Source organism: Oncorhynchus keta, chromosome 29, assembly GCF_023373465.1.
Source record: "Oncorhynchus keta strain PuntledgeMale-10-30-2019 chromosome 29, Oket_V2, whole genome shotgun sequence".
NCBI classification, from domain to species: Eukaryota; Metazoa; Chordata; class Actinopteri; order Salmoniformes; family Salmonidae; genus Oncorhynchus; species Oncorhynchus keta.
This window is the reverse complement of record NC_068449.1, coordinates 16,781,550-16,807,476: the sequence shown is the minus strand read 5'-3', so window position 1 is coordinate 16,807,476 and position 25,927 is coordinate 16,781,550. Positions and strand designations below refer to the sequence as shown.

The 25,927-nt window shown below is 43.3% G+C and overlaps 1 protein-coding gene across 1 annotated transcript in view; it reads left to right on the top strand.

Annotated features, from left to right (window-relative positions):
• LOC118362155 (AT-rich interactive domain-containing protein 1B-like) overlaps positions 1-25,927 on the top strand; it is a 329,171-nt gene that overhangs the window by 277,867 nt on the left and 25,377 nt on the right. The window contains 1 exon segment of the mRNA XM_052485389.1: positions 14,209-14,342. Within this exon segment, the coding sequence (XP_052341349.1) occupies positions 14,209-14,342 (134 nt within the window).

The following is a 25,927-nucleotide window of genomic DNA, read 5'->3' as shown; positions in this document are numbered from 1 at the left end:
TAATAGAACTGAGTGAGTTTTAGAACATTACTAGAACTGAGTGAGTTTTAGAACATTAATTGAACTGAGTGAGTTATAGAACATTAATAGAACTGAGTGAGTTTTAGAACATTAATTGAACTGAGTGAGTTTTAGAACAATAGAACTGAGTGAGTTTTTAGAACATCATTAATAGAACTGAGTGAGTTTAAGAACATTAATAGAACTGAGTGAGTTTTAAGAACATCGTTAATAGAACTGAGTGAGTTTTAGAACATTAATAGAACTGAGTGAGTTTAAGAACATTAATAGAACTGAGTGAGTTTTTAGAACATTAATAGAACTGAGTGAGTTTTTAGAACATTAATAGAACTGAGTGAATTTAAGAACATTAATAGAACTGAGTGTGTTTTTAGAACATCATTAATAGAACTGAGTGAGTTTCAGAACATCATTAATAGATCTGAGTGAGTTTTTAGAACATTAATTGAACTGAGTGAGTTTTAGAACATTAATTGAACTGAGTGAGTTTCAGAACATTAATAGAACTGAGTGAGTTTTTAGAACATCATTAATAGAACTGAGTGAGTTTTAGAACATTAATAGAACTGAGTGAGTTTAAGAACATTAATAGAACTGAGTGAGTTTAAGAACATTAATAGAACTGAGTGAGTTTTTAGAACATCATTAATAGAACTGAGTGAGTTTTAGAACATTAATTGAACTGAGTGAGTTTTAAGAACATCATTAATAGAACTGAGTGAGTTTTAAGAACATCATTAATAGAACTGAGTGAGTTTTAAGAACATCGTTAATAGAACTGAGTGAGTTTTAGAACATTAATAGAACTGAGTGAGTTTAAGAACATTAATAGAACTGAGTGAGTTTAAGAACATTAATAGAACTGAGTGAGTTTAAGAACATTAATAGAACTGAGTGAGTTTTTAGAACATCATTAATAGAACTGAGTGAGTTTTAAGAACATCATTAATAGAACTGAGTGAGTTTTAGAACATTAATAGAACTGAGTGAGTTTAAGAACATTAATAGAACTGAGTGAGTTTAAGAACATTAATAGAACTGAGTGAGTTTAAGAACATTAATAGAACTGAGTGAGTTTTAGAACATTAATAGAACTGAGTGAGTTTTAGAACATTAATAGAACTGAGTGAGTTTTTAAAACATTAATAGAACTGAGTGAGTTTAAGAACATTAATAGAACTGAGTGAGTTTAAGAACATTAATAGAACTGAGTGAGTTTTTAGAACATTAATAGAACTGATTGAGTTTTTAGAACATTAATAGAACTGAGTGAGTTTTTAGAACATTACTAGAACTGAGTGAGTTTAAGAACATTAATAGAACTGAGTGAGTTTTTAGAACATCATTAATAGAACTGAGTGAGTTTTTAGAACATCATTAATAGAACTGAGTGAGTTTTTAGAACATCATTAATAGAACTGAGTGAGTTTTTAGAACATCATTAATAGAACTGAGTGAGTTTTAGAACATTAATTGAACTGAGTGAGTTTTAGAACAATAGAACTGAGTGAGTTTTTAGAACATCATTAATAGAACTGAGTGAGTTTTTTAGAACATCATTAATAGAACTGAGTGAGTTTAAGAACATTAATAGAACTGAGTGAGTTTAAGAACATTAATAGAACTGAGTGAGTTTTAGAACATTAATAGAACTGAGTGAGTTTTTAGAACATTAATTGAACTGAGTGAGTTTTAGAACATTAATTGAACTGAGTGAGTTTTAGAACATGAATAGAACTGAGTGAGTTTTTAGAACATCATTAATAGAACTGAGTGAGTTTTAGAACATTAATAGAACTGAGTGAGTTTAAGAACATTAATAGAACTGAGTGAGTTTAAGAACATTAATAGAACTGAGTGAGTTTAAGAACATTAATAGAACTGAGTGAGTTTTAGAACATCATTAATAGAACTGAGTGAGTTTTAAGAACATCATTAATAGAACTGAGTGAGTTTTAGAACATTAATAGAACTGAGTGAGTTTAAGAACATTAATAGAACTGAGTGAGTTTAAGAACATTAATAGAACTGAGTGAGTTTAAGAACATTAATAGAACTGAGTGAGTTTTTAGAACATTAATAGAACTGAGTGAGTTTTAGAACATTAATAGAACTGAGTGAGTTTTTAAAACATTAATAGAACTGAGTGAGTTTAAGAACATTAATAGAACTGAGTGAGTTTAAGAACATTAATAGAACTGAGTGAGTTTAAGAACATTAATAGAACTGATTGAGTTTTTAGAACATTAATAGAACTGAGTGAGTTTTTAGAACATTACTAGAACTGAGTGAGTTTAAGAACATTAATAGAACTGAGTGAGTTTTTAGAACATCATTAATAGAACTGAGTGAGTTTTTAGAACATCATTAATAGAACTGAGTGAGTTTTAGAACATCATTAATAGAACTGAGTGAGTTTTAGAACATCATTAATAGAACTGAGTGAGTTTTAGAACATTAATTGAACTGAGTGAGTTTTAGAACAATAGAACTGAGTGAGTTTTAGAACATCATTAATAGAACTGAGTGAGTTTTAGAACATCATTAATAGAACTGAGTGAGTTTAAGAACATTAATAGAACTGAGTGAGTTTAAGAACATTAATAGAACTGAGTGAGTTTTAGAACATTAATAGAACTGAGTGAGTTTTAGAACATTAATTGAACTGAGTGAGTTTTAGAACATTAATTGAACTGAGTGAGTTTTAGAACATGAATAGAACTGAGTGAGTTTTTAGAACATCATTAATAGAACTGAGTGAGTTTTAGAACATTAATAGAACTGAGTGAATTTAAGAACATTAATAGAACTGAGTGTGTTTTTAGAACATTAATAGAACTGAGTGAGTTTAAGAACATTAATAGAACTGAGTGAGTTTTAAGAACATCATTAATAGAACTGAGTGAGTTTTAGAACATTAATAGAACTGAGTGAGTTTAAGAACATTAATAGAACTGAGTGAGTTTTAGAACATCATTAATAGAACTGAGTGAGTTTTAAGAACATCATTAATAGAACTGAGTGAGTTTTAAGAACATCATTAATAGAACTGAGTGAGTTTTAAGAACATCATTAATAGAACTGAGTGAGTTTAAGAACATTAATAGAACTGAGTGAGTTTTAAGAACATCGTTAATAGAACTGAGTGAGTTTTAGAACATTAATAGAACTGAGTGAGTTTAAGAACATTAATAGAACTGAGTGAGTTTTTAGAACATTAATAGAACTGAGTGAGTTTTTAGAACATTAATAGAACTGAGTGAATTTAAGAACATTAATAGAACTGAGTGTGTTTTTAGAACATTAATAGAACTGAGTGAGTTTAAGAACATTAATAGAACTGAGTGAGTTTTAAGAACATCATTAATAGAACTGAGTGAGTTTTAGAACATTAATAGAACTGAGTGAGTTTAAGAACATTAATAGAACTGAGTGAGTTTTTAGAACATCATTAATAGAACTGAGTGAGTTTTAAGAACATCATTAATAGAACTGAGTGAGTTTTAAGAACATCATTAATAGAACTGAGTGAGTTTTAAGAACATCATTAATAGAACTGAGTGAGTTTTAGAACATTAATAGAACTGAGTGAGTTTAAGAACATTAATAGAACTGAGTGAGTTTAAGAACATTAATAGAACTGAGTGAGTTTTAGAACATCATTAATAGAACTGAGTGAGTTTTTAGAACATCATTAATAGAACTGAGTGAGTTTTTAGAACATCATTAATAGAACTGAGTGAGTTTTTAGAACATCATTAATAGAACTGAGTGAGTTTTAGAACATTAATTGAACTGAGTGAGTTTTAGAACAATAGAACTGAGTGAGTTTTTAGAACATCATTAATAGAACTGAGTGAGTTTAAGAACATTAATAGAACTGAGTGAGTTTTAAGAACATCGTTAATAGAACTGAGTGAGTTTTAGAACATTAATAGAACTGAGTGAGTTTAAGAACATTAATAGAACTGAGTGAGTTTTTAGAACATTAATAGAACTGAGTGAGTTTTAGAACATTAATAGAACTGAGTGAGTTTTTAGAACATCATTAATAGAACTGAGTGAGTTTTTAGAACATCATTAATAGAACTGAGTGAGTTTCAGAACATTAATAGAACTGAGTGAGTTTTAGAACATTAATTGAACTGAGTGAGTTTTAGAACATGAATAGAACTGAGTGAGTTTTAGAACATCATTAATAGAACTGAGTGAGTTTTAGAACGTTAATAGAACTGAGTGAATTTAAGAACATTAATAGAACTGAGTGTGTTTTTAGAACATTAATAGAACTGAGTGAGTTTAAGAACATTAATAGAACTGAGTGAGTTTTAAGAACATCATTAATAGAACTGAGTGAGTTTTAGAACATTAATAGAACTGAGTGAGTTTAAGAACATTAATAGAACTGAGTGAGTTTTTAGAACATCATTAATAGAACTGAGTGAGTTTTAAGAACATCATTAATAGAACTGAGTGAGTTTTAAGAACATCATTAATAGAACTGAGTGAGTTTTAGAACATTAATACAACTGAGTGATTTTAAGAACATTAATAGAACTGAGTGAGTTTTAGAACATTAATAGAACTGAGTGAGTTTTAGAACATTAATAGAACTGAAAGAGTTTTAGAACATTAATAGAACTGAGTGAATTTAAGAACATTAATAGAACTGAGTGAGTTTAAGAACATTAATAGAACTGAGTGAGTTTTAGAACATCATTAATAGAACTGAGTGAGTTTTAAGAACATCATTAATAGAACTGAGTGAGTTTTAAGAACATCATTAATAGAACTGAGTGAGTTTTAAGAACATCATTAATAGAACTGAGTGAGTTTTAGAACATTAATAGAACTGAGTGAGTTTATAGAACATTAATAGAACTGAGTGAGTTTTAGAACATTAATAGAACTGAGTGAGTTTAAGAACATTAATAGAACTGAGTGAGTTTTTAGAACATTAATAGAACTGAGTGAGTTTTAAGAACATCATTAATAGAACTGAGTGAGTTTTAAGAACATCATTAATAGAACTGAGTGAGTTTTAGAACATTAATAGAACTGAGTGAGTTTTAAGAACATCATTAATAGAACTGAGTGAGTTTTAAGAACATCATTAATAGAACTGAGTGAGTTTTTAGTCAGTAATTTGGAACACTGTTGACACCTGTCAAGGGTTTTAGGGCCCCATCTTAAACTTTCCAAAAAGGAAACCGTTCAGAGAAAAAGGGGGATGGAAGACAAACACAGTAGGATGTTTAAAACATGGATAGGGGAAGGTGTGCCTGTGTGCATTTGTGGTGTGTGTGTGTGTTTCTGTACATGATAAATGCACGCTCGAGGGCGCCAGGTCATTATACACACCTGTTTTCTTCATTACGTGCAGCTTGGACTCACCTGGACTCCCTCACTTTGTTGACTGCCCCTGTATATATGTCTGCTACTCTGTGTTGTTCCCTGTAGTAGTATTGTTTGTTGTGTTTAAGTCCAGGCGCTGTTCTTGTTCCGTTCCATGTCCGTCTATATTAAATGGTTCACTCCCTGTACCTGCTTCTCATCTCCTGCGTTGGGCGTTGCAAAACTAATCTGGCCAATGCTAGCATCACTGGCTAAAATTGAAAGATTTTACTGACTGCTAACTGCTGACCTGTGTTTTGCTTTATGTTTCTAATTATAGCATCTTGTATAATTTTCCTGGCTATCTGGACTCCTCCTATAAGGGCATAAGGCCAGGCCCAGATGCAGACACAGGAGGCAGATGGTTTGACTCTTTGATATTTATTATATTCGAAAAGGGTAGGCAAGAGAATGGTCGTGGACAGGCAAAAGGTCAAAACCAGTTCAGAGTCCAGGAAGTACAGTGTGGCAGGCAGGCTCGAGGTCAGGGCAGGCAGAATGGTCAGGCAGAATGGTCAGGCAGGCGGGTACAGAGTCCAGAAACAGGCAAGGCTCAAAACCTGGAGGAATAGCAAAAGAGAATAGAAAAAGCAGGCGCATGGGAAAAACACACTGGTTGACTTGAACAGGCAAGACAAACTGGCACAGAGAGACAGGAAACACATGGATAAATACACCAGGGAAAATAAGTGACACCTGGAGGGTGTGGAGACAATCACAAGGACAGGTGAAACAGATCAGGGTGTGACACCTTCTGGAAATGTGGTGTTTCCAGCAGATCTGGAGGTGTCAACTCTCTTAACATGAAGTTTAGCTTGTTGAGAGACCACCACCACAGCGCTTCTAGTGGTGTGAAATTATAGCATTGGACACAGGACTAGACACCAAATCAAATCAAATGTTATTTGTCACATGCACCGAATACAACAGATGTAGACCTTACTGTGAAATGCTTACTTACAAGCCCTTAACCAACAATGCAATTGTAAGAAAAATCAGAGTCAAAAAAAAGATTGACTAAATAAACTAAAGTAAAAAACAAAAGAGCAACATTAAAATAACAGTAACAAGGCAATATACAGGGGGTACCGGTACCGAGTCAATGTGCAGAGGTACAGGTTAGTCCAGTTAATTGAGGTAACATGTACATGTAGGTAGGGGTAAAGTGACTATGCATAGATTACAGATAATAAACAGCCAGTAGCAGCAGTGTAAAAAAAGGGGGGGTCAATGCAAATAGTCCGGGTAGCCATTTTGGACCTAGACTTGGCGCTCCGGTACTGCTTACCGTGCAGTAGCAGAGATAACAGTCTATGACTAGGGCGGCAATATTTAGGGCCTTCCCCTGACACCTGCTGGTATAGAGGTCCTGGATGGCAGGAAGCTTCCAGTTTCAAATTAATGTCGACATCGCTCATATGTAATATCACAAACAAACATAAAAATAGTTGCCACAGTGAAATGAGAATCATCTTTATCCCCCATGTGTGTTAATAATGACAAACAAATCCTCCTCCATGTTGGATCTGCTAACATTCGCTTCTCTTTGGAGAGAGCGCCCACCGTGGTCGATGTTGATGCATCATGGAGCCTGTTGACATTTGGAGAATCCTGTGTGTGTCTGCGTTGGTTGACACTGTGTGATTAATGGTGCAGATCAGGAGCGCTGCAGACAGACTATGTTAATGCTGAAGGAGCCATTAACAGACATCTTCACTGTCAATAAGAAGTGGCACAAGATGATGCATACTGCTGGGGCAAATCACACAGCCTGTCAGTCTCCACTCTCATTCCACCAGACACCCAGACATAGGCCCACAGGGAGAGAGGGGTGAGGCAGGAGAGTGAGGGAGAGTGTGTATTAGGTAGTTGTTGTGAAACTGTTAGATTACTTGTTAGATATTACTGCACGGTCGGAACTTGAAGCACAAGCATTTCGCTACACCAGCATTAACATCTGCTAATCATGTGTATGTGACCAATAAAATGTGATTTGATTTGATTTGAGAAGGAGGCATTGTCTTTGTCCTATTTCAGCACTGTTACCCTGTCTCTCTCCCAGCCTTTCTTGCCATCCTCTCTCTACACCTCCCTCTCTCCATCCTTTCCCCCTCTCTCTCACTCTCATCACCCTTTCATCTAGACCCTCAGAATTGTCTTTTCCAGTTTCTGTCCTAGTTTCCATCATAGAGAATACATACTAATTAGCATGCTTAGCATGCTGATTTTCATCTTCAGAAGCAGTTCTTTCGGGACAGGGAGAATGCAGTGTCAGTGAACCATGCTGTGAATATTAGATCCCCCTCCATGGATGGTACTGTATGCAGACTCTCTGTGTGTCTCTCAGTCTGTCCCCAGATGTAGCGATGATCTGAGGGTGGCTGGGAATGCAATTAGTGCTGTCTGATTGAAACACAGAGGGAAGCAGTGTGTGTGTGTGTGTGTGTGTGGTAAAGGGCAGCTCTACTGGTCCCCCAGCTGACTTTGAAGAGGCAGAGAGCTGACAGCTCCTCGCTCTGCGGCTGCACGTGTGTGGTGTTGCCATGGAGAAAGGAGAAAGGAAGGGAGGGGGACAGTTTTAGGAGAATTGTGGACCCTCCCCCCACGTCCCCTTTTGTTTTGCTCTCTTTCTAAACCCTTGTTTTGTCCTGAACAGCTGAGGAAGATTAGGGGGAAATTAATCTGAAACACTGGGTTTAGTTTTTACTCTTTTATAGTCCTGAATCTGATCTGAGAGCAGCATGGTGAAACATTTCAACCTGTTGTGGTCTGTGTGAAAACAAGCAGCCCTCAGACCACCTCCTCATGTGTCTGACATGCCTTTGGCACGGCCTCACCACACCACCCACACAATCCACGGAAGGATATAATCTGAAGATTAAGGGGAAATTGGATTTCATCTCCTCGCTGTCTGGAGATCGTCTGTCATCTGGAGAAACGCACGTGCACACCAAACAGCCTAAACCATGTCCCTGGGATTGACTATTCCAGATTCATTACGCAGAATGCCAAATGAGCAGAGCAAGGCCACTGTGATATCCAATGGCTGGATGGTGATAAGTGTGATCGTGTTTTTCCCCAGTCCTCAGAGGCTCTCTTAAGGGCCTTGAATTATACATTATGTTTGTATCACCCATGCTTGGTCTGATACTTAGAAAAATAATATGTCTGTGTTTTACATTTTAATCATTTAGCTGACACTCCTATCCAGAGTGATTTACACTAGTGAGTGCATACATTTTCATACTTTTTGCTGTTGTTTGGTGCTTGTCCTCGGTGGCAATTGAACCCACAACCCTAGCATTGCAAGGGTCATGCTCTACCACCTGAGCCACACGGAACCACATAGCTTGGACCACACAGCTTGGACCATGCAGCTTAAACCACCTGTGTTAATGACTGTGTCAACTTGCTCTTGTCTTGTAAGTGTACCCAAGGAGCTGGGTTATCTTAGGTTTTACATTGAGATAATACTATTGCATGGCTTGTAGATGTACAACATGAGTACAGTCTTGAGTGAAGGAAGGTGTTGGGGTTTGGAGAACAGAAGAATAACATTAGGAAGCTAGGTGTTGTCCTGGCTATGTCTGCTGAAGACAGAAATGTTTTTTAAATTACTTTGGTAGCTGTTCCTGGAGCTACAGAAACACGGCTTGTAGAAAATAAGCACTTAGAGAAAGCAAGCTTCAAAAAAACGAAATCAAAGGAAATGGAAAAGGGGCAAAGAGAGAGAGAGCAAGAAAAGAGCACTTCAGGGTAAATCCGTGCCAAATAATTCATTTCTGACCTCCTTAGCAAGTAAATTTACTAAATAAATAGGAGCTGCTTGAATGTCAAGAATGCGTTTCTGCTGCCCACAGCGTTGTGGCTCACAGGCAGCCTTGGCATCAGCACCAGCTAGGCTTTAATAAATGGCTTCTCTCTCTCCGTCGGAGCTGTTTGATGTAAGGGGGTGCTTTTCTCAGTATTTAATATGTTAAGGCTGTCCCTTCATTCACTGTTTTATTTTAGATTATGTTTGGGTTTAGTCAGGCAGTCAGAAAGGCAGACACTAGCTGAGCTGACTGCTTGAAATGAAGCTGAGGGCTGAGGGCTGAGAGCTGAGGGCTGAGAGCTGAGGGCTGAGAGCTGAGGGCTGAGAGCTGAGGGCTGAGAGCTGAGGGCTGAGAGCTGAGGGCTGAGAGCTGAGGGCTGAGAGCTGAGGGCTGAGGGCTGAGGGCTGAGAGCTGAGGGCTGAGAGCTGAGGACTGAGAGCTGAGGGCTGAGGGCTGAGAGCTGAGGGCTGAGAGCTGAGGGCTGAGAGCTGAGAGCTGAGGGATGAGAGCTGAGAGGGAGCTGCCTTGAGAGCAGATTGTGCCCATATATAATTCATATTGTTCATACCCTCCCACTGACTACACCAGGCAACCCCCCCTTTTTCTCTCTCACCACAGTCTCGCTCTCTTTTTTTCTCTCTCTTTTCTCTTTTTTTTCTCTCTTTTTCTCTCACTCTCCCTCTCACCAGGCAGGGGTGTCAGAGAGTGGTGTGGCTGGGTATTAATAGGGGCTGGATGGTGGAGGTGGCAGTACCCCTCTTTTCTTCCTGCCACACTTTTGTAGCAGTGAGTGTGTACAATGGACAGCCAGGAAGGGGACTTTGACACTGACACTGTAGTGCTGCTCTGGATCTGTCTGTGTGACTGCAGCTGACTGTCTCGCACCTGGTAACCATGGCAGCCCTTGGCAACGGCCCTCACTTTCTCTCTCCCCGGGCGTGCTCAGAGACAGGCCTCCTCGGATGTCCTTTACACATGTGGGCAGAATACTAAGGACAGGGAGCAGAGCTTCATGCATGAGGACGAGGGGAGAAAGACAGACAGACAGACAGACAGACAGACAGACAGACAGACAGACAGACAGACAGACAGACAGACAGACAGACAGACAGACAGGACTAGGGCTGGGACTGACTGCAGGTCTACTCATTTAAATAGAACAGTAATTACTAATTTGTTTATCTGATTGAAAACACATATTATTTTTCTCAGATTATTTCAAGTGGCTCTAAATTTGGCTAACGTCTCATGAGAGCATTATTCATAATGTTTTGCGCTGGTAGTAATGACCTAGTGCTTTCTGTCTTTGTTATTTCTGGGCTTCAACTAAATCCACATGTTATGGTTAGGGACAGGAGTTTTTCCTGACTTTATGGTACAACTTGCTGCCTTACAGATTCACTTGAAAGCAGTGTCAACTCAGCAGGAACTTTTTGAGAAGCAGATAGACAAAACAGCTGGGCTGTTTATCACTGTGTTCTCCCGGGCTTCAGCAACACTGCACAACAAGCTGAGAGAGAGAGAGAGAAAGAGAGAGAGAAGGTGCTGCTGGGTTTGATGCTTCTCTGTGAGAGGAGCTCAGTTTCCCCTCAACTGTCCCCTAGCTCACGCTACAATGACTACTGGATGCTACAGTACAGCTTGTACTGTGAGCTGGAATCCCCCCCCTCTTACTGTCTCACCAGGGACACTCTTACAGTACTCTCCTTTTACTATCTTTTCCTCTCTGCTCTCTCACTCTCTCGCTGTTTTTCTCCCTCTTTTCTTCTCTCTTTTATCTCTCTCTCTCAATCCATCTCTACCTCTCTCTCTCTCTCTCTCTCTCAATCCCTCTCTACCTCCCTCTCCCTACCTACCTACCTACCTCCCTCCTTCTCTGCTTTGCCCTCATTCTCTGCAGCAACAGGGTGTTTTCCCTCAGCAAAGGTGCCCGAGAGCAAGATAAATGCGCTGCGCCTTTTTTGATAGCAGCACATACATACATTAAGTGTGATTAAACGGCCTGCGTTCCCTCCATCAAGTGTTTCCTAATGGCCTTTTTTTATGACATGATTTAGTAATAATGGACTAGCGCCACAGTCAACCTCCACTTTGTTGTTGATGTTTTGTATTACAGTATCCACATGAGAGCTGGGGCTGGTGTTTTCCTGTAAGGGCCGATGTCGGATTTAGATGCAGTATACAGAAATAGTACTTTCCGGAACAGAAAAGATCTACTCAGACACGCATGGTAATGGTAATGACACAATGAAAACCTATCAATTACTTATTTGTTTCTTCTGGATTTATTAAAACTATCAACACTATGCACCATGTGGTAACATGTTAGCTACAAATTGGGTTGCATTCTTTGAAGTAAGTAACAGAAAATACCCAATGATGCCACATCATTTCCTTGTAAATAGCAGGCAAATCCCAGAAAAGTCCCGTAAAATAAAGTGCTGCCAAGAAACGGTCCATAACAGGCAGGATGTGATTGATGTGAGTGTATGTTGTTGTCTGTGAGCCATGGTTTTCCTTGTGATTACAGGCCCATAGAGGGATTACATACAGTATGTATCATCACACATGCTCTAGGACTAATTGCATCTGTGAGATTAGATTACTGAGAGGTTTACCAAACCCAGCCCTCCCTCTGCCGAGTTAGTCACTGTCTCTGTCTCACATCCAATACATTGTGCCATTGTTGTCCTCCCCTGCTTGGGGAAGTTCAGTTCTTTTGACAGATTTACACAAATCCAGATTAGGAGTTTTTTTTCTAATTGTCCGCATGATCACAGTGATCATGATCACAGTGTTTAGAGTTACACTAACAAAAATATCTTATTTTATGAAGACAATGTTTCAACCATCAGGTCTCCATATTCAACAGAAAGGCAGGGGTTTTACTATGACCTTATGTCCGTGTGGTATTTTAACACAAAACTGTCTCCACTACTACTATTACTACTGTCAACCCGTGTCCCTTAAATACCCGTAGTCTTCTCTACTGTCAAGGAAATGATCCACCACAGATGAAGGGATGTTCTGTGATCCTACCTCTCTCCTTTCTCGCATTATTCAGGAGATTATTTGGACCAGCAGGAAGTAGAGTTTGTCCAACTGCTATACGTCCTGGTGTGCTGTCTTTTGACTTGGTACACGGTTGCTACAGAGCTAGCTTGGTACAGGGTACAGGGTATGGAGCGGTGGCAGAGGGTATGGAGCGGTGGCGGAGGGTATGGAGCGGTGGCGGAGGGTATGGAGCGGTGGAGGAGGGTATGGAGCGGTGGCGGAGGGTATGGGAGCGGTGGAGGAGGGTATGGAGCGGTGGCGGAGGGTATGGAGCGGTGGAGGAGGGTATGGAGCGGCGGCGGAGGGTATGGAGCGGTGGAGGAGGGTATGGAGCGGCGGAGGAGGGTATGGAGCGGTGGAGGAGGGTATGGAGCGGCGGCGGAGGGTATGGAGCGGTGCGGAGGAGGGTATGGAGCGGCGGCGGAGGGCGGAAGGGTATGGAGCGGGCGGCGGAGGGTATGGAGCGGCGGGGCGGAGGGTATGGAGCGGCGGAGGGTATGGAGCGGGCGGAGGGTATGGAGCGCGGAGGAGGGTATGGAGCGGCGGAGGAGGGTATGGAGCGGCGGAGGAGGGTATGGAGCGGCGGAGGAGGGTATGGAGCGGCGGAGGAGGGTATGGAGCGGCGGAGGAGGGTATGGAGCGGCGGAGGAGGGTATGGAGCGGCGGAGGGTATGGAGCGGCGGCGGAGGGTAGGGTATGGAGGGTATGGAGCGGCGGAGGAGGGTATGGAGCGGCGGAGGAGGGTATGGAGCGGCGGAGGAGGGTATGGAGCGGCGGAGGAGGGTATGGAGCGGCGGAGGAGGGTATGGAGCGGCGGAGGAGGGTATGGAGCGGCGGAGGAGGGTATGGAGCGGCGGAGGGTATGGAGCGGCGGAGGGTATGGAGCGGCGGCAGAGGGTATGGAGCGGCGGAGGGTATGGAGCGGCGGCGGAGGGTATGGAGCGGCGGAGGAGGGTATGGAGCGGCGGAGGAGGGTATGGAGCGGCGGAGGAGGGTATGGAGCGGCGGAGGAGGGTATGGAGCGGCGGAGGAGGGTATGGAGCGGCGGAGGAGGGTATGGAGCGGCGGCGGAGGGTATGGAGCGGCGGAGGAGGGTATGGAGCGGCGGAGGAGGGTATGGAGCGGCGGAGGAGGGTATGGAGCGGCGGCGGAGGGTATGGAGCGGCGGCGGAGGCTATGGAGCGGTGGAGGAGGGTATGGAGCGGTGGCGGAGGGTATGGAGCGGTGGCGGAGGGTATGGAGCGGTGGCGGAGGGTATGGAGCGGTGGCGGAGGGTATGGAGCGGTGGAGGAGGGTATGGAGCGGTGGCGGAGGGTATGGAGCGGTGGCGGAGGGTATGGAGCGGTGGCGGAGGGTGGCCATGGGCGTCCGTCTGCTGTTGGTTCTGGTTCAGCAGGTTTCTGATAAGCCCTCTGATGTCCTCCCAACACGCTGTGATGTGACGCAGAAAGGAGAAAGTACGGGATTGATTTCAGTCGTTGCCATGGCAACAAATAACATGATCCTCTCCAGAAGCACACCTTAATTAGTTAAATTACTACTTTGGGTGGAGAGGAGAGAGAGGAGAGGATGGATGAAAAGAGGAGGGGTGAGGGATTTGCAAGGGAGTAGAGGAAGGATGGGAGGATGAAACGGATTTCTATTCTGCTCTTGATCACACACTTGCTTTTAAAGAGAGATTCTGTCTTTTTTTTCAAGGAAATGTGACTCTACATTTTCAGGATGATGGTTTATACAGTACCGAAACGTATAAGCATATCCTATGACTGGCATGGCCTTATAGGCTTGCAAAAGATGCAGAAAGTCTAATCTATTACGGAGTCTTTTCTACGACTCTGTCAAAAGCCAACTAATTTCTCTCCACACCAAGTATCCAGGTCCGGTCTTTCCTCTCTAACCAGACCCTTGTCTCTGTGTGTCCCAGACAGGGCAGCTACCCAGGCCCTGGCATGAACCTGATGGGAACAGCAGGATCTGGAGCCCCCTACAACCAGTCACCAGGCAACAACTCAGGCATGGGCACACCACAGGGTCCGCCCTACAACATGCCACCCTCAGGTAAGACCTGGATAGACCAACAAGGTATCTCACAGCAACCAGTAGTGAACAGTCTAAAAGGATTGAGATTTAACTTGACTCTTTTATGGTCTTCAGTTTGACAGACTTCTAACAGTAGTGTTCATATCAGTGTCTATACTACAACAAACTAATCTGTTGTGGCGTTTTTAATAATCTAAGTAATAACAGAAGGTTAGGAGAGATGCCAGAGCTCTGCTCACTGTAAAGCTATCAAAATCAATCAAGCATTTTATCCCTTGGAATGTTATGCCAGTTGGCCTAGGCGCTCCAGATTAGTGTTTTAGGAAATGGCTCAAACTGCAACAGAACTAATCCAATGCCAGAACCTGTGTGTTTGTGATGCTGTTGTTATTGGAAGAGAGAGACAGAGAGAGAGAGAGAGAGAGAGAGAGAGAGAGAGAGAGAGAGAGAGAGAGAGAGAGAGAGAGAGAGATCAAGCGAGACCGACTGACCAAATGATAGGGATGGACAGAGAGAGAGACAGAAAGACAGCGAGACAAAGAGAGAGAGTGACTGTTCTGAAGCTGGTTAATTTCCTGCAGGCAGTTCTGTTCTGTTAATTCTCTTGTTCAGTTGACCCTCCTGAGAACAGATTAATGCAGTGCATCCCTCTTCCCTGCCCTTCACCCCGCTCGTTGTGCTAAACGCACCTCAGAGAATGCAAGTCTCTAAATGAAAAGAGCTTTCTGCGCGGCCTTACAAAACTAAATATCAGCCTGCATGACATTTGGAAGACATCAAATGAACTACAGTGCCAAGGTTCTTGAAAACTCATCTATGTTGCCCCTGGGGTGCTAAAAAAAAGCTATTCATTTCACATAGTGCTGAGCACCGAGCAGAAAAGTAAAATAAAGGGACGAACCTTGGGACTCTGCATGTAGGGACATTTTCTTCTCAATAGGAAAATATACATTCAGTTCACACTCGAGAAGTACGTAGGGATGGGAATTGGACTTTTTTTTTTTTACTGTTCGAGTACTCGACTGACAATAAAATCTATTTTTAGAACACAGTAATGACAAAGGAAAAACAGGTTTTTAGACATTTTTGCAAATGTATTAAAAATAAAAAACGTAAATATTACATTAGTATTCATTATTCAGACCCTTTACTTAGAACTTTTTTGAAGCAGCTTTGTCAGTGATTACAGCCTTGAGTCTTCTTGGGTATGACGCTATAAGCTTGGCACACCTGTATTTGGGGAATTTGTCCCATTCTTCTCTGCAGATCCTCTCAAGCTCTGCCAGGTTGGATGCGCAGCGTTGTTGCACAGCTATTTTCAGGTCTCTCCAGAGATGTTAGATCGGGTTCAAGCCCGGGCTCTGGCTGGGCCACTCAAGGACATTCAGAGACTTGTTCCAAAGCCACTCCTGCGTTGTCTTGGCTGTGTGCTTAGGGTCATTGTCCTGTTGGAAGGTGAACCTTCATCCCAGTCTGAGGTCCTGTGTGCTCCGGAGCTGGTTTTTATCAAGGATCTCTCTGTACTTTGCTCCATTCATCTTTCCCTCGATCTTGACTAATCTCCCAGTCCCTGCCGCTGAAAAACTGCCACCACCATGCTTCACTGTAGGGATGGTGCCAGGTTTCTTCCAGACATGATGCTTGGCATTCAGGCCAAAGAGTTCAATCTTGGTTTAATCAGACCAGAGAATCTTGTTCATCATGGTCTGAGAGTGCTTTAGGTACCTTTTGTAAAACTCCAAGGGGGCTGTCATGTGTCTTTTACTGAGGAGTGGATTCCATCTGGCCACAGATATAGCAGATAACATAACGCAGATAACATAATGGCCTGGTTGGTGGAGTGCTGCAGATATGGTTGTCTTTCTGGAAGGTTATCCCATCTCCACAGAGGAACTCTGGAGCTCTGTCAGAGTGACCATTGGGTTCTTGGTCACCTCCCTGACCTCACCTCAACTTTTTCCATTTAAGAACGATGGAGGCCACTCTATTCCTGGGGACCTTCAATGCTGCAGAAATGTTTTGGTAACCTTACACAGATCTCTGCCTCGACTCAATCCTGTCTCGGAGCTCGACAGACAATTTCTTCAACATCATTGCTTGGTTTTTGCTCTGACATGCACTGTCAACTGTGGAACCTTATATAGACAGGTGTGTGCCTTTCCAAAACATGGCCAATCAATTGAATTCACCACAGGTTACCAGTGCAAAGTGCCTGGAACAGTTATCAAATTTGTCACATGCACCGAATACAACAACAGTTGTAGACTTGACTGTGAAATGCTTACGAGCCCTTTCCCAACAATGCAGAGTTAAAAAGTAAGAAAACAATTATAATAATTAGCAAATAAAAAAGGAAATAGTAACACAATATAATAACAATACAAGTTAGCTAATTCTGTCCCTGAGGGCCCTCACAGTGTTCTATAGGAGCACCATCAAGGGTATACTGGCGGGCTGCATCTCAGCCTGGTACGGCAACTCCACCTCTGTGGCGAAAATCAAACACTGCATTCCACAGTAAGAGCCTTATACCAATGGCCAGGTGTGGTAATGGTAGTGTGATGGTTTGGGAATGCTTTGTTGCCTGAGAACCTGGACAACTTGCATGAATAGAAGGAACCATGAATTCAGCTCTGTATCAGAGAATTCTACAGAAGAATGTCAGGCCATCAGTCTGTGAGCTGAAGCTGAAGCACAGCTGGGTCATGTACCAAGAAAATTATCCCAAACACACAATCAAGTCTACATGAAAATGGCTAAAAAGCAACACATTTGAAGTTTGGAATGGCCTAGTCAAAGTCCAGACCTAATCCCAATTAAGATGTTGTGGCAGGACTTGAAAGGAGCAGTTCATGTTGGAAAACACACAAATATTGCACAGTTAAAGCAGTTCTGCATGGAAGAGTGAGCCAAAATGCAACGTGAGAGATTGATCAACAATGACAGGAAGTGTTTGGTTGGAGTCATTGCAGCCAAAGGTGGCATAACCAGTTATTGAGTGTAAGGGGGCAATTACTTTTTCACAGTGTGTAATTGTTGTGTTATTTGTTCACTCAGGTGCCCTGTATCCAATATTAGGCTTTTATTAAAGATCTAATAACATTCATTATCAAAAATAAGAAAAAGTAGAGAAAATAAGAAAGGGGGTAAATACTTATCACAGCACTGTAGGTGTTCCCTTTGTCCAGGTGGGAAAGGGCAGTGTGGAGTGCAAAAGAGATTGACTCATCTGTGGATCTGTTGGGGCGGTATGCGAATTGGAGTGGGTCCAGGGTGTCTTCGTGGATGGTGTGGGCCAATACCAGCCTTTCAAAACATTTCATGGCTACAGATGTGAATTCTACAGGGCAATAGTCATTTAGACAGGTTACCTTGGCGTTCAAATCAAATCAAATCAAATGTTATTTGTCACATACACATGGTTAGCAGAGGTTAATGCGATTGTAGCGAAATGCTTGTGCTTCTAGTTCCGACAATGCATTAATAACCAACAAGTAATCTAACTAACAATTCCAAAACTACTGTCTTATACACAGTGTAAGGGGATAAAGAATATGTACATAAGGATATATGAATGAGTGATGGTACGGAGCAGCATAGGCAAGATACAGTAGATGGTATCGAGTACAGTATATACATATGAGATGAGTATGTAAACAAAGTGGCATAGTTAAAGTGGCTAGTGATACATGTATTACATAAGGATGCAGTCGATAATATAGAGTACAGTATATACGTATGCATATGAGATGAATAATGTAGGGTAAGTAACATTATATAAGGTAGCATTGTTTAAAGTGGCTAGTGATATATTTACATAATTTCCCATCAATTCCCATTATTAAAGTGGCTGCAGTTGAGTCAGTGTCAGTGTGTTGGCAGCAGCCACTCAATGTTAGTGGTGGCTGTTTAACAGTCTGATGGCCTTGAGATAGAAGCTGTTTTTCAGTCTCTCGGTCCCAGCTTTGATGCACCTGTACTGACCTCGCCTTCTGGATGATAGCGGGGTGAACAGGCAGTGGCTCGGGTGGTTGATGTCCTTGATGATCTTTATGGCCTTCCTGTAACATCGGGTGGTGTAGGTGTCCTGGAGGGCAGGTAGTTTGCCCCCAGTGATGCATTGTGCAGACTTCACTACCCTCTGGAGAGCCTTACGGTTGAGGGCGGAGCAGTTGCCGTACCAGGCGGTGATACAGCCCACCAGGATACTATCGATTGTGCATCTGTAGAAGTTTGTGAGTGCTTTTGGTGACAAGCTGAATTTCTTCAGCCTCCTGAGGTTGAGGAGGCGCTGCTGCGCCTTCTTCACAATGTTATCTGTGTGAGTGGACCAATTCAGTTTGTCTGTGATGTGTATGCCGAGGAACTTAAAACTTGCTACCCTCTCCACTACTGTTCCATTGATGTGGATAGGGGGGTGTTCCCTCTGCTGTTTCCTGAAGTCCACAATCATCTCCTTAGTTTTGTTGACGTTGAGTGTGAGGTTATTTTCCTGACACCACACTCCGAGGGCCCTCACCTCCTCCCTGTAGGCCGTCTCGTCGTTGTTGGTAATCAAGCCTACCACTGTTGTGTCGTCCGCAAATTTGATGATTGATTTGGAGGCGTGCGTGGCCACGCAGTCGTGGGTGAACAGGGAGTACAGGAGAGGGCTCAGAACGCACCCTTGTGGGGCCCCAGTGTTGAGGATCAGCGGGGAGGAGATGTTGTTGCCTACCCTCACCACCTGGGGGCGGCCCGTCAGGAAGTCCAGTACCCAGTTGCACAGGGCGGGGTCGAGACCCAGGGTCTCGAGCTTGATGACGAGCTTGGAGGGTACTATGGTGTTGAATGCCGAGCTGTAGTCGATGAACAGCATTCTCACATAGGTATTCCTCTTGTCCAGATGGGTTAGGGCAGTGTGCAGTGTGGTTGAGATTGCATCGTCTGTGGACCTATTTGGGCGGTAAGCAAATTGGAGTGGGTCTAGGGTGTCAGGTAGGGTGGAGGTGATATGGTCCTTGACTAGTCTCTCAAAGCACTTCATGATGACGGAAGTGAGTGCTACGGGGCGGTAGTCGTTTAGCTCAGTTACCTTAGCTTTCTTGGGAACAGGAACAATGGTGGCCCTCTTGAAGCATGTGGGGACAGCAGACTGGTATAGGGATTGATTGAATATGTCCGTAAACACACCGGCCAGCTGGTCTGCGCATGCTCTGAGGGCTCGGCTGGGGATGCCGTCTGGGCCTGCAGCCTTGCGAGGGTTAACACGTTTAAATGTCTTACTCACCTCGGCTGCAGTGAAGGAGAGACCGCATGTTTCCGTTGCAGGCGGTGTCAGTGGCACTGTATTGTCCTCAAAGCGGGCAAAAAAGTTATTTAGTCTGCCTGGGAGCAAGACATCCTGGTCCGTGACTGGGCTGGATTTCTTCTTGTAGTCCGTGATTGACTGTAGACCCTGCCACATGCCTCTTGTGTCTGAGCCGTTGAATTGAGATTCTACTTTGTCTCTGTACTGACGCTTAGTTTGTTTGATAGCCTTGCGGAGGGAATAGCTGCACTGTTTGTATTCGGTCATGTTACCAGACACCTTGCCCTGATTAAAAGCAGTGGTTTGCGCTTTCAGTTTCACACGAAAGCTGCCATCAATCCACGGTTTCTGGTTAGGGAATGATTTAATCGTTGCTATGGGAACGACATCTTCAACGCACGTTCTAATGAACTCGCACACCGAATCAGCGTATTCGTCAATATTGTTATCTGATGCAATACGAAACATGTCCCAGTCCACGTGATGGAAGCAGTCTTGGAGTGTGGAGTCAGCTTGGTCGGACCAGCTTTGGACAGACCTCAGCGTGGGAGCCTCTTGTTTTAGTTTCTGTCTGCAGGCAGGGATCAACAAAATGGAGTCGTGGTCAGCTTTTCCGAAAGGGGGGCGGGGCAGGGCCTTATATGCGTCGCGGAAGTTAGAGTAACAATGATCCAAGGTTTTTCCACCCCTGGTTGCGCAATCGATATGCTGATAAAATTTAGGGAGTCTTGTTTTCAGATTAGCCTTGTTAAAATCCCCAGCTAGAATGAATGCAGCCTCCGGATAAATAGTTTCCAGTTTGCAAAGAGTTAAATAAAGTTCGGTCAGAGCCATCGGTGTGTCTGCTTGGGGGGGGATATATACGGCTGTGATTATAATCGAGGAGAATTCTCTTGGTAGATAATGCGGTCTACATTTGATTGTGAGGAATTCTAAATCAGGTGAACAGAAGGATTTGAGTTCCTGTATGTTTCTTTCATCACACCATGTCTTGTTAACCATAAGGCATATGCCCCCGCCCCTCTTCTTACCAGAAAGATGTTTGTTTCTGTCGGCGCGATGCGTGGAGAAACCCGTTGGCTGCACCGCCTCGGAAAGCGTCTCTCCAGTGAGCCATGTTTCCGTGAAGCAAAGAATATTACAGTCTCTGATGTCCCTCTGGAATGCTACCCTTGCTCGGATTTCATCAACCTTGTTGTCAAGAGACTGGACATTGGCAAGAAGAATGCTAGGGAGTGGTGCACGGTGTGCGCGTCTCCGGAGTCTTACCAGAAGACCGCCTTCTTGGACACAGGGACTATAGTGGTCTGCTTGAAACATATAGGTATTACAGACTGGGTCAGGGAGAGGTTGAAAATGTCAGTGAAGACATTTGCCTGTTAACCTGTTCAAGTCTTACTCACATCGGCTACGGAGACCGTGATCACACAGTCATACGGAACAGCGGGTGCTTTCATGCATGGTTAACTTTTGCTTTCCTCGAAGTGAGCATAGAAGGTATTTATCTGATCTGGTAGGCTTGCGTCACTAGACAGCTGACAGCTGGGTTTCCCTTTGTAATCTATGATAGTTTGCAAGCCCTGCCACATCCGATGAGCATCAGAGCCTGTGTAGTAGTATTTGATCCTGGTCCTGTATTGAAGCTTTGCCTGTTTGATGGTTTATTGGAGGGCATATAGTGGGATTTGTTTCAAGCGTCCGGAGTGGTGCAGCCGTTTAAGGCGCTGCATCTCAGTGCTAGAGGTGTCACTACAGACACCCTGGTTTGAATCCAGGCTGTATCACATCTGGCCATGATTGGGAGTCCCATAGGGCAGTGCACAATTGTCCCAGCATTGCCTGGGTTTGGCCGGTGTAGGCCATCATTGTAAATAATAATTTCATTAATAACTGACTTGCCTAATTAAGTAAAGGATAAATAAATAGTGTCCCACTCCTTGAAAGTGGAAGCTCTAGCCTTTAGCTCAGTGTGAATCTTGCCTGTAATCCATGGCTTCTGGTTGGGATATGTACATACGTACGGTCACTGTGGGTACGACGTCATTGATGCACTTATTAATGAAGCCTGTGACTGATGTGGTAAATTCCTCAGTGCCATGGGATGAATCTCAGAACATATTCCAGTCTGTGCTAGCGAAACAGTCCTGTAGCTTAGCATCTGCTTCATCGGACCACATTCGTGTTGAGCGCGTCACTGGTACTTCCTGTTTGAGTTTTTACATGTGAGCAGGAATCACAAGTATAGAATTATGGTCAGATTTGAAAAGAAACAGAGGGCGATTGAGAGCTTTGTATGCTTCTCTGTGTGTGGAGTAAAGGTGATGTAAAGTTGTTTTGCCTGTAGTTGCGCCGGTGAAATGCTAGTAGAAATGAGGTAAAACAGATTTCAGTTTTCCTGCATTATAATCATTGGCCACTAGGAGCACCGCCTCTGGATGAGCATTTTCTTGTTTGCTTACAGCCCTATACAGTTCGCTGAGTGTGGTCTTAGTGCCAGCACTGGTTTGTGGTGGTAAATAGACAGCTACAAAAAATGTTGATTGGATAATAGTATGGTCTACAGCTTATCATGAGGTATTCTTACTCAAGCGAGCAGAACTTTGAGACTTCCTTAATAATAGAAATTGCACACCAGCTGTTGTTAACAAAGGTACAAACACCCCCTCCCCTGAGTTTCTCAGATCCTACTGTTCTGTCCAGCTGATGTAATAGAAAAACCAGCTAGATTAACATTTTCCATGTCCTTGTTCAGCCACGACTTGGGGAAACATAGGATACTACAATTCTTCAGATCACGTTGATAGGATAGTCTCGAATAGAGCTTGTCCAGTTTATTCTCCAGTGATTGCAAGTTAGCCAACAGAACTGAGGGCAGAGGCAGTTTATTCATTCTTCAATGTAGTCTTGTCAGATATTCCGCACGCTGGCCTCTATAGCGCCTCCTTTTCCGAGTGTCTTGGATTTGGGCCTCATCCGTGATAATCAACATGTCCTTCACCTCCAACTCTTTGAAGTCCTTATCCATATTGAGGTTAGTGATAGCTGTTCTGACGTCCAGAAGCTCTTTTCGGTCATAGGAAACGATGGCGGAAACATTATGTACAAAATAAGTTACAATAACTCTCTTCTCCAGACCATTTCCGGAGACCTTCTACCTTACCTCACCTCGCTCATCAACTCATCCCTGACCGCTGGCTACGTCCCTTCCGTCTTCAAGAGAGCGAGAGTTGCACCCCTTCTGAAAAAACCTACACTCGATCCCTCCGATGTCAACAACTACAGACCAGTATCCCTTCTTTCTTTTCTCTCCAAAACTCTTGAACGTGCCGTCCTTGGCCAGCTCTCCCGCTGTCTCTCTCAGAATGACCTTCTTGATCCAAATCAGTCAGGTTTCAAGACTAGTCATTCAACTGAGACTGCTCTTCTCTGTATCACGGAGGCGCTCCGCACTGCTAAAGCTAACTCTCTCTCCTCTGCTCTCATCCTTCTAGACCTATCGGCTGCCTTCGATACTGTGAACCATCAGATCCTCCTCTCCACCCTCTCCGAGTTGGGCATCTCCGGCGCGGCCCACGCTTGGATTGCGTCCTACCTGACAGGTCGCTCCTACCAGGTGGCGTGGCGAGAATCTGTCTCCTCACCACGCGCTCTCACCACTGGTGTCCCCCAGGGCTCTGTTCTAGGCCCTCTCCTATTCTCGCTATACACCAAGTCACTTGGCTCTGTCATAACCTCACATGGTCTCTCCTATCATTGCTATGCAGACGACACACAATTAATCTTCTCCTTTCCCCCTTCTGATGACCAGGTGGCGAATCGCATCTCTGCATGTCTGGCAGACATATCAGTGTGGATGACGGATCACCACCTCAAGCTGAACCTCGGCAAGACGGAGCTGCTCTTCCTCCCGGGGAAGGACTGCCCGTTCCATGATCTCGCAATCACGGTTGACAACTCCATTGTGTCCTCCTCCCAGAGCGCTAAGAACCTTGGCGTGATCCTGGACAACACCCTGTCGTTCTCAACTAACATCAAGGCGGTGGCCCGTTCCTGTAGGTTCATGCTCTACAACATCCGCAGAGTACGACCTTGCCTCACACAGGAAGCGGCGCAGGTCCTAATCCAGGCACTTGTCATCTCCCGTCTGGATTACTGCAACTCGCTGTTGGCTGGGCTCCCTGCCTGTGCCATTAAACCCCTACAACTCATCCAGAACGCCGCAGCCCATCTGGTGTTCAACCTTCCCAAGTTCTCTCACGTCACCCCGCTCCTCCGCTCTCTCCACTGGCTTCCAGTTGAAGCTCGCATCCGCTACAAGACCATGGTGCTTGCCTACGGAGCTGTGAGGGGAACGGCACCTCAGTACCTCCAGGCTCTGATCAGGCCCTACACCCAAACAAGGGCACTGCGTTCATCCACCTCTGGCCTGCTCGCCTCCCTACCACTGAGGAAGTACAGTTCCCGCTCAGCCCAGTCAAAACTGTTCGCTGCTCTGGCCCCCCAATGGTGGAACAAACTCCCTCACGACGCCAGGACAGCGGAGTCAATCACCACCTTCCGGAGACACCTGAAACCCCACCTCTTTAAGGAATACCTAGGATAGGATAAAGTAATCCTTCTCACCCCCCCAACCCCTTAAAAGATTTAGATGCACTATTGTAAAGTGGATGTGGATGTGGATGTCATAAGGTGAATGCACCAATTTGTAAGTCGCTCTGGATAAGAGCGTCTGCTAAATGACTTAAATGTAATGTAAATGTAATAAGCACACAAAAAAAACACTAAATAGCTAAATTGGTCAGGAGCCTATAAAGCAGCTGCTATTCCCTCCAACGCCATTTTGGAGGGGATAGCAGATGATCACTCTTGAGTTATTCTCCCAGGGGGATCCCAAGTGCCTAAGGCACTGCATCTCAATGCAAGAGGCATCACTACAGTCCCACTTTCGAATCCAGGCTGAATCACATCGGGCTGTGATTGGGAGTCCCATAGGGCACAATTGACCCAGTGTTGTCTGGGTTTGGCCAGGGTAGGCCATCATTGTAAATAAGAATTTGTTCTTAACTGACTTGCCGAGTTAAATAAAATAAAATGTCAATACAATTTTGAAACAGGGCTCAAACAAATGTTTTTGCATATTTTCAGTGTGGAACCGGTCTATTTTTAGGGGGGTTATAGTCTAGGCTAACCAATTGTAAATGGCACTAGCAGTTCGCAAAGCTTAAGCGGAAAATAGGCGGGATGCAATTATTCCAAAACTGCAGCTCGTTGTTGGAACACATATTTTCCTACAATTAACTAGTCCCTTTTGAATTTGTGATAAAACTGTCGTCATTTGGCAAGGAATGTAGCTTCTGTATTCCATCAGTTAGGCATGTTTTTATTGACATTTATTTCTGTAGGTCTAATGGGAGCTTGTGTGCACTCAGCATGCGTGTGTGGGAGGGAACAGGACAAGGAGGGGAAAGGGAATTTATGGAGAAGAACGGTGTGATTCTTGACTTGGTTTATTTTTTGTTGCGCCCTGCAAATGCACATGTACAACTGGAACACTGGAGTCAAAGTGAATCAACGTTGTCTTCAAGACAAAGTGTAACTTGTCTGTTCGGGCAGCCACAAAGCACATTCCACCAAATAGTTTTAGAGTATTTGATTTTTAAAAAACTCTGGTTGAAGATCGAGCTTTGACGTCCGTTTCAGTACTCCAGTACTCGATTACTCATGCCCATCACTAAGAAGTAGTCTTCAAGATCTTATTCATTTTTACCAAGAAAACTTTAGAAATAATTAATTTAAGAAATCAAAAAATGATGTGTTGCACAAAAACATTAGATATCTAGTCAGCAATGCTGAGATAATGCAATGGTATTTAATTGGAAAGTTTATTTTTTTCTTAAACAATGTCTTATTCATTTAAATACAATATTTTTCCTTCATTCCTTTTGAGAAGAATCCATGGAAGAGGAACTTCCATTATCCAGGACTGTGCTTCGGCTTGAGAACTGCTAAGTCTATGGCTCTGTGTGTGCCTATTACAGAGACAAGACGTAGTGAAATGGATACAATGATAAGGACTGAATCCCCCCATTAACTCCTTATATACACTGAGTGTACAAAACATTAAGAACACCTGCTCTTTCTACAACATAGACTGAGCAGGATAATCCAGGCGAAAATATGATCGCTTATTGATGTCACTTTAATCAGTTTAGATGAAGGGGAGGAGACAGGTTAAAAATAATAATTTTTAATCCTTGAGACAATTGAGAAATAGATTGTGTATGTGTGCCATTCAGAGGGTGAATGGGCAAGA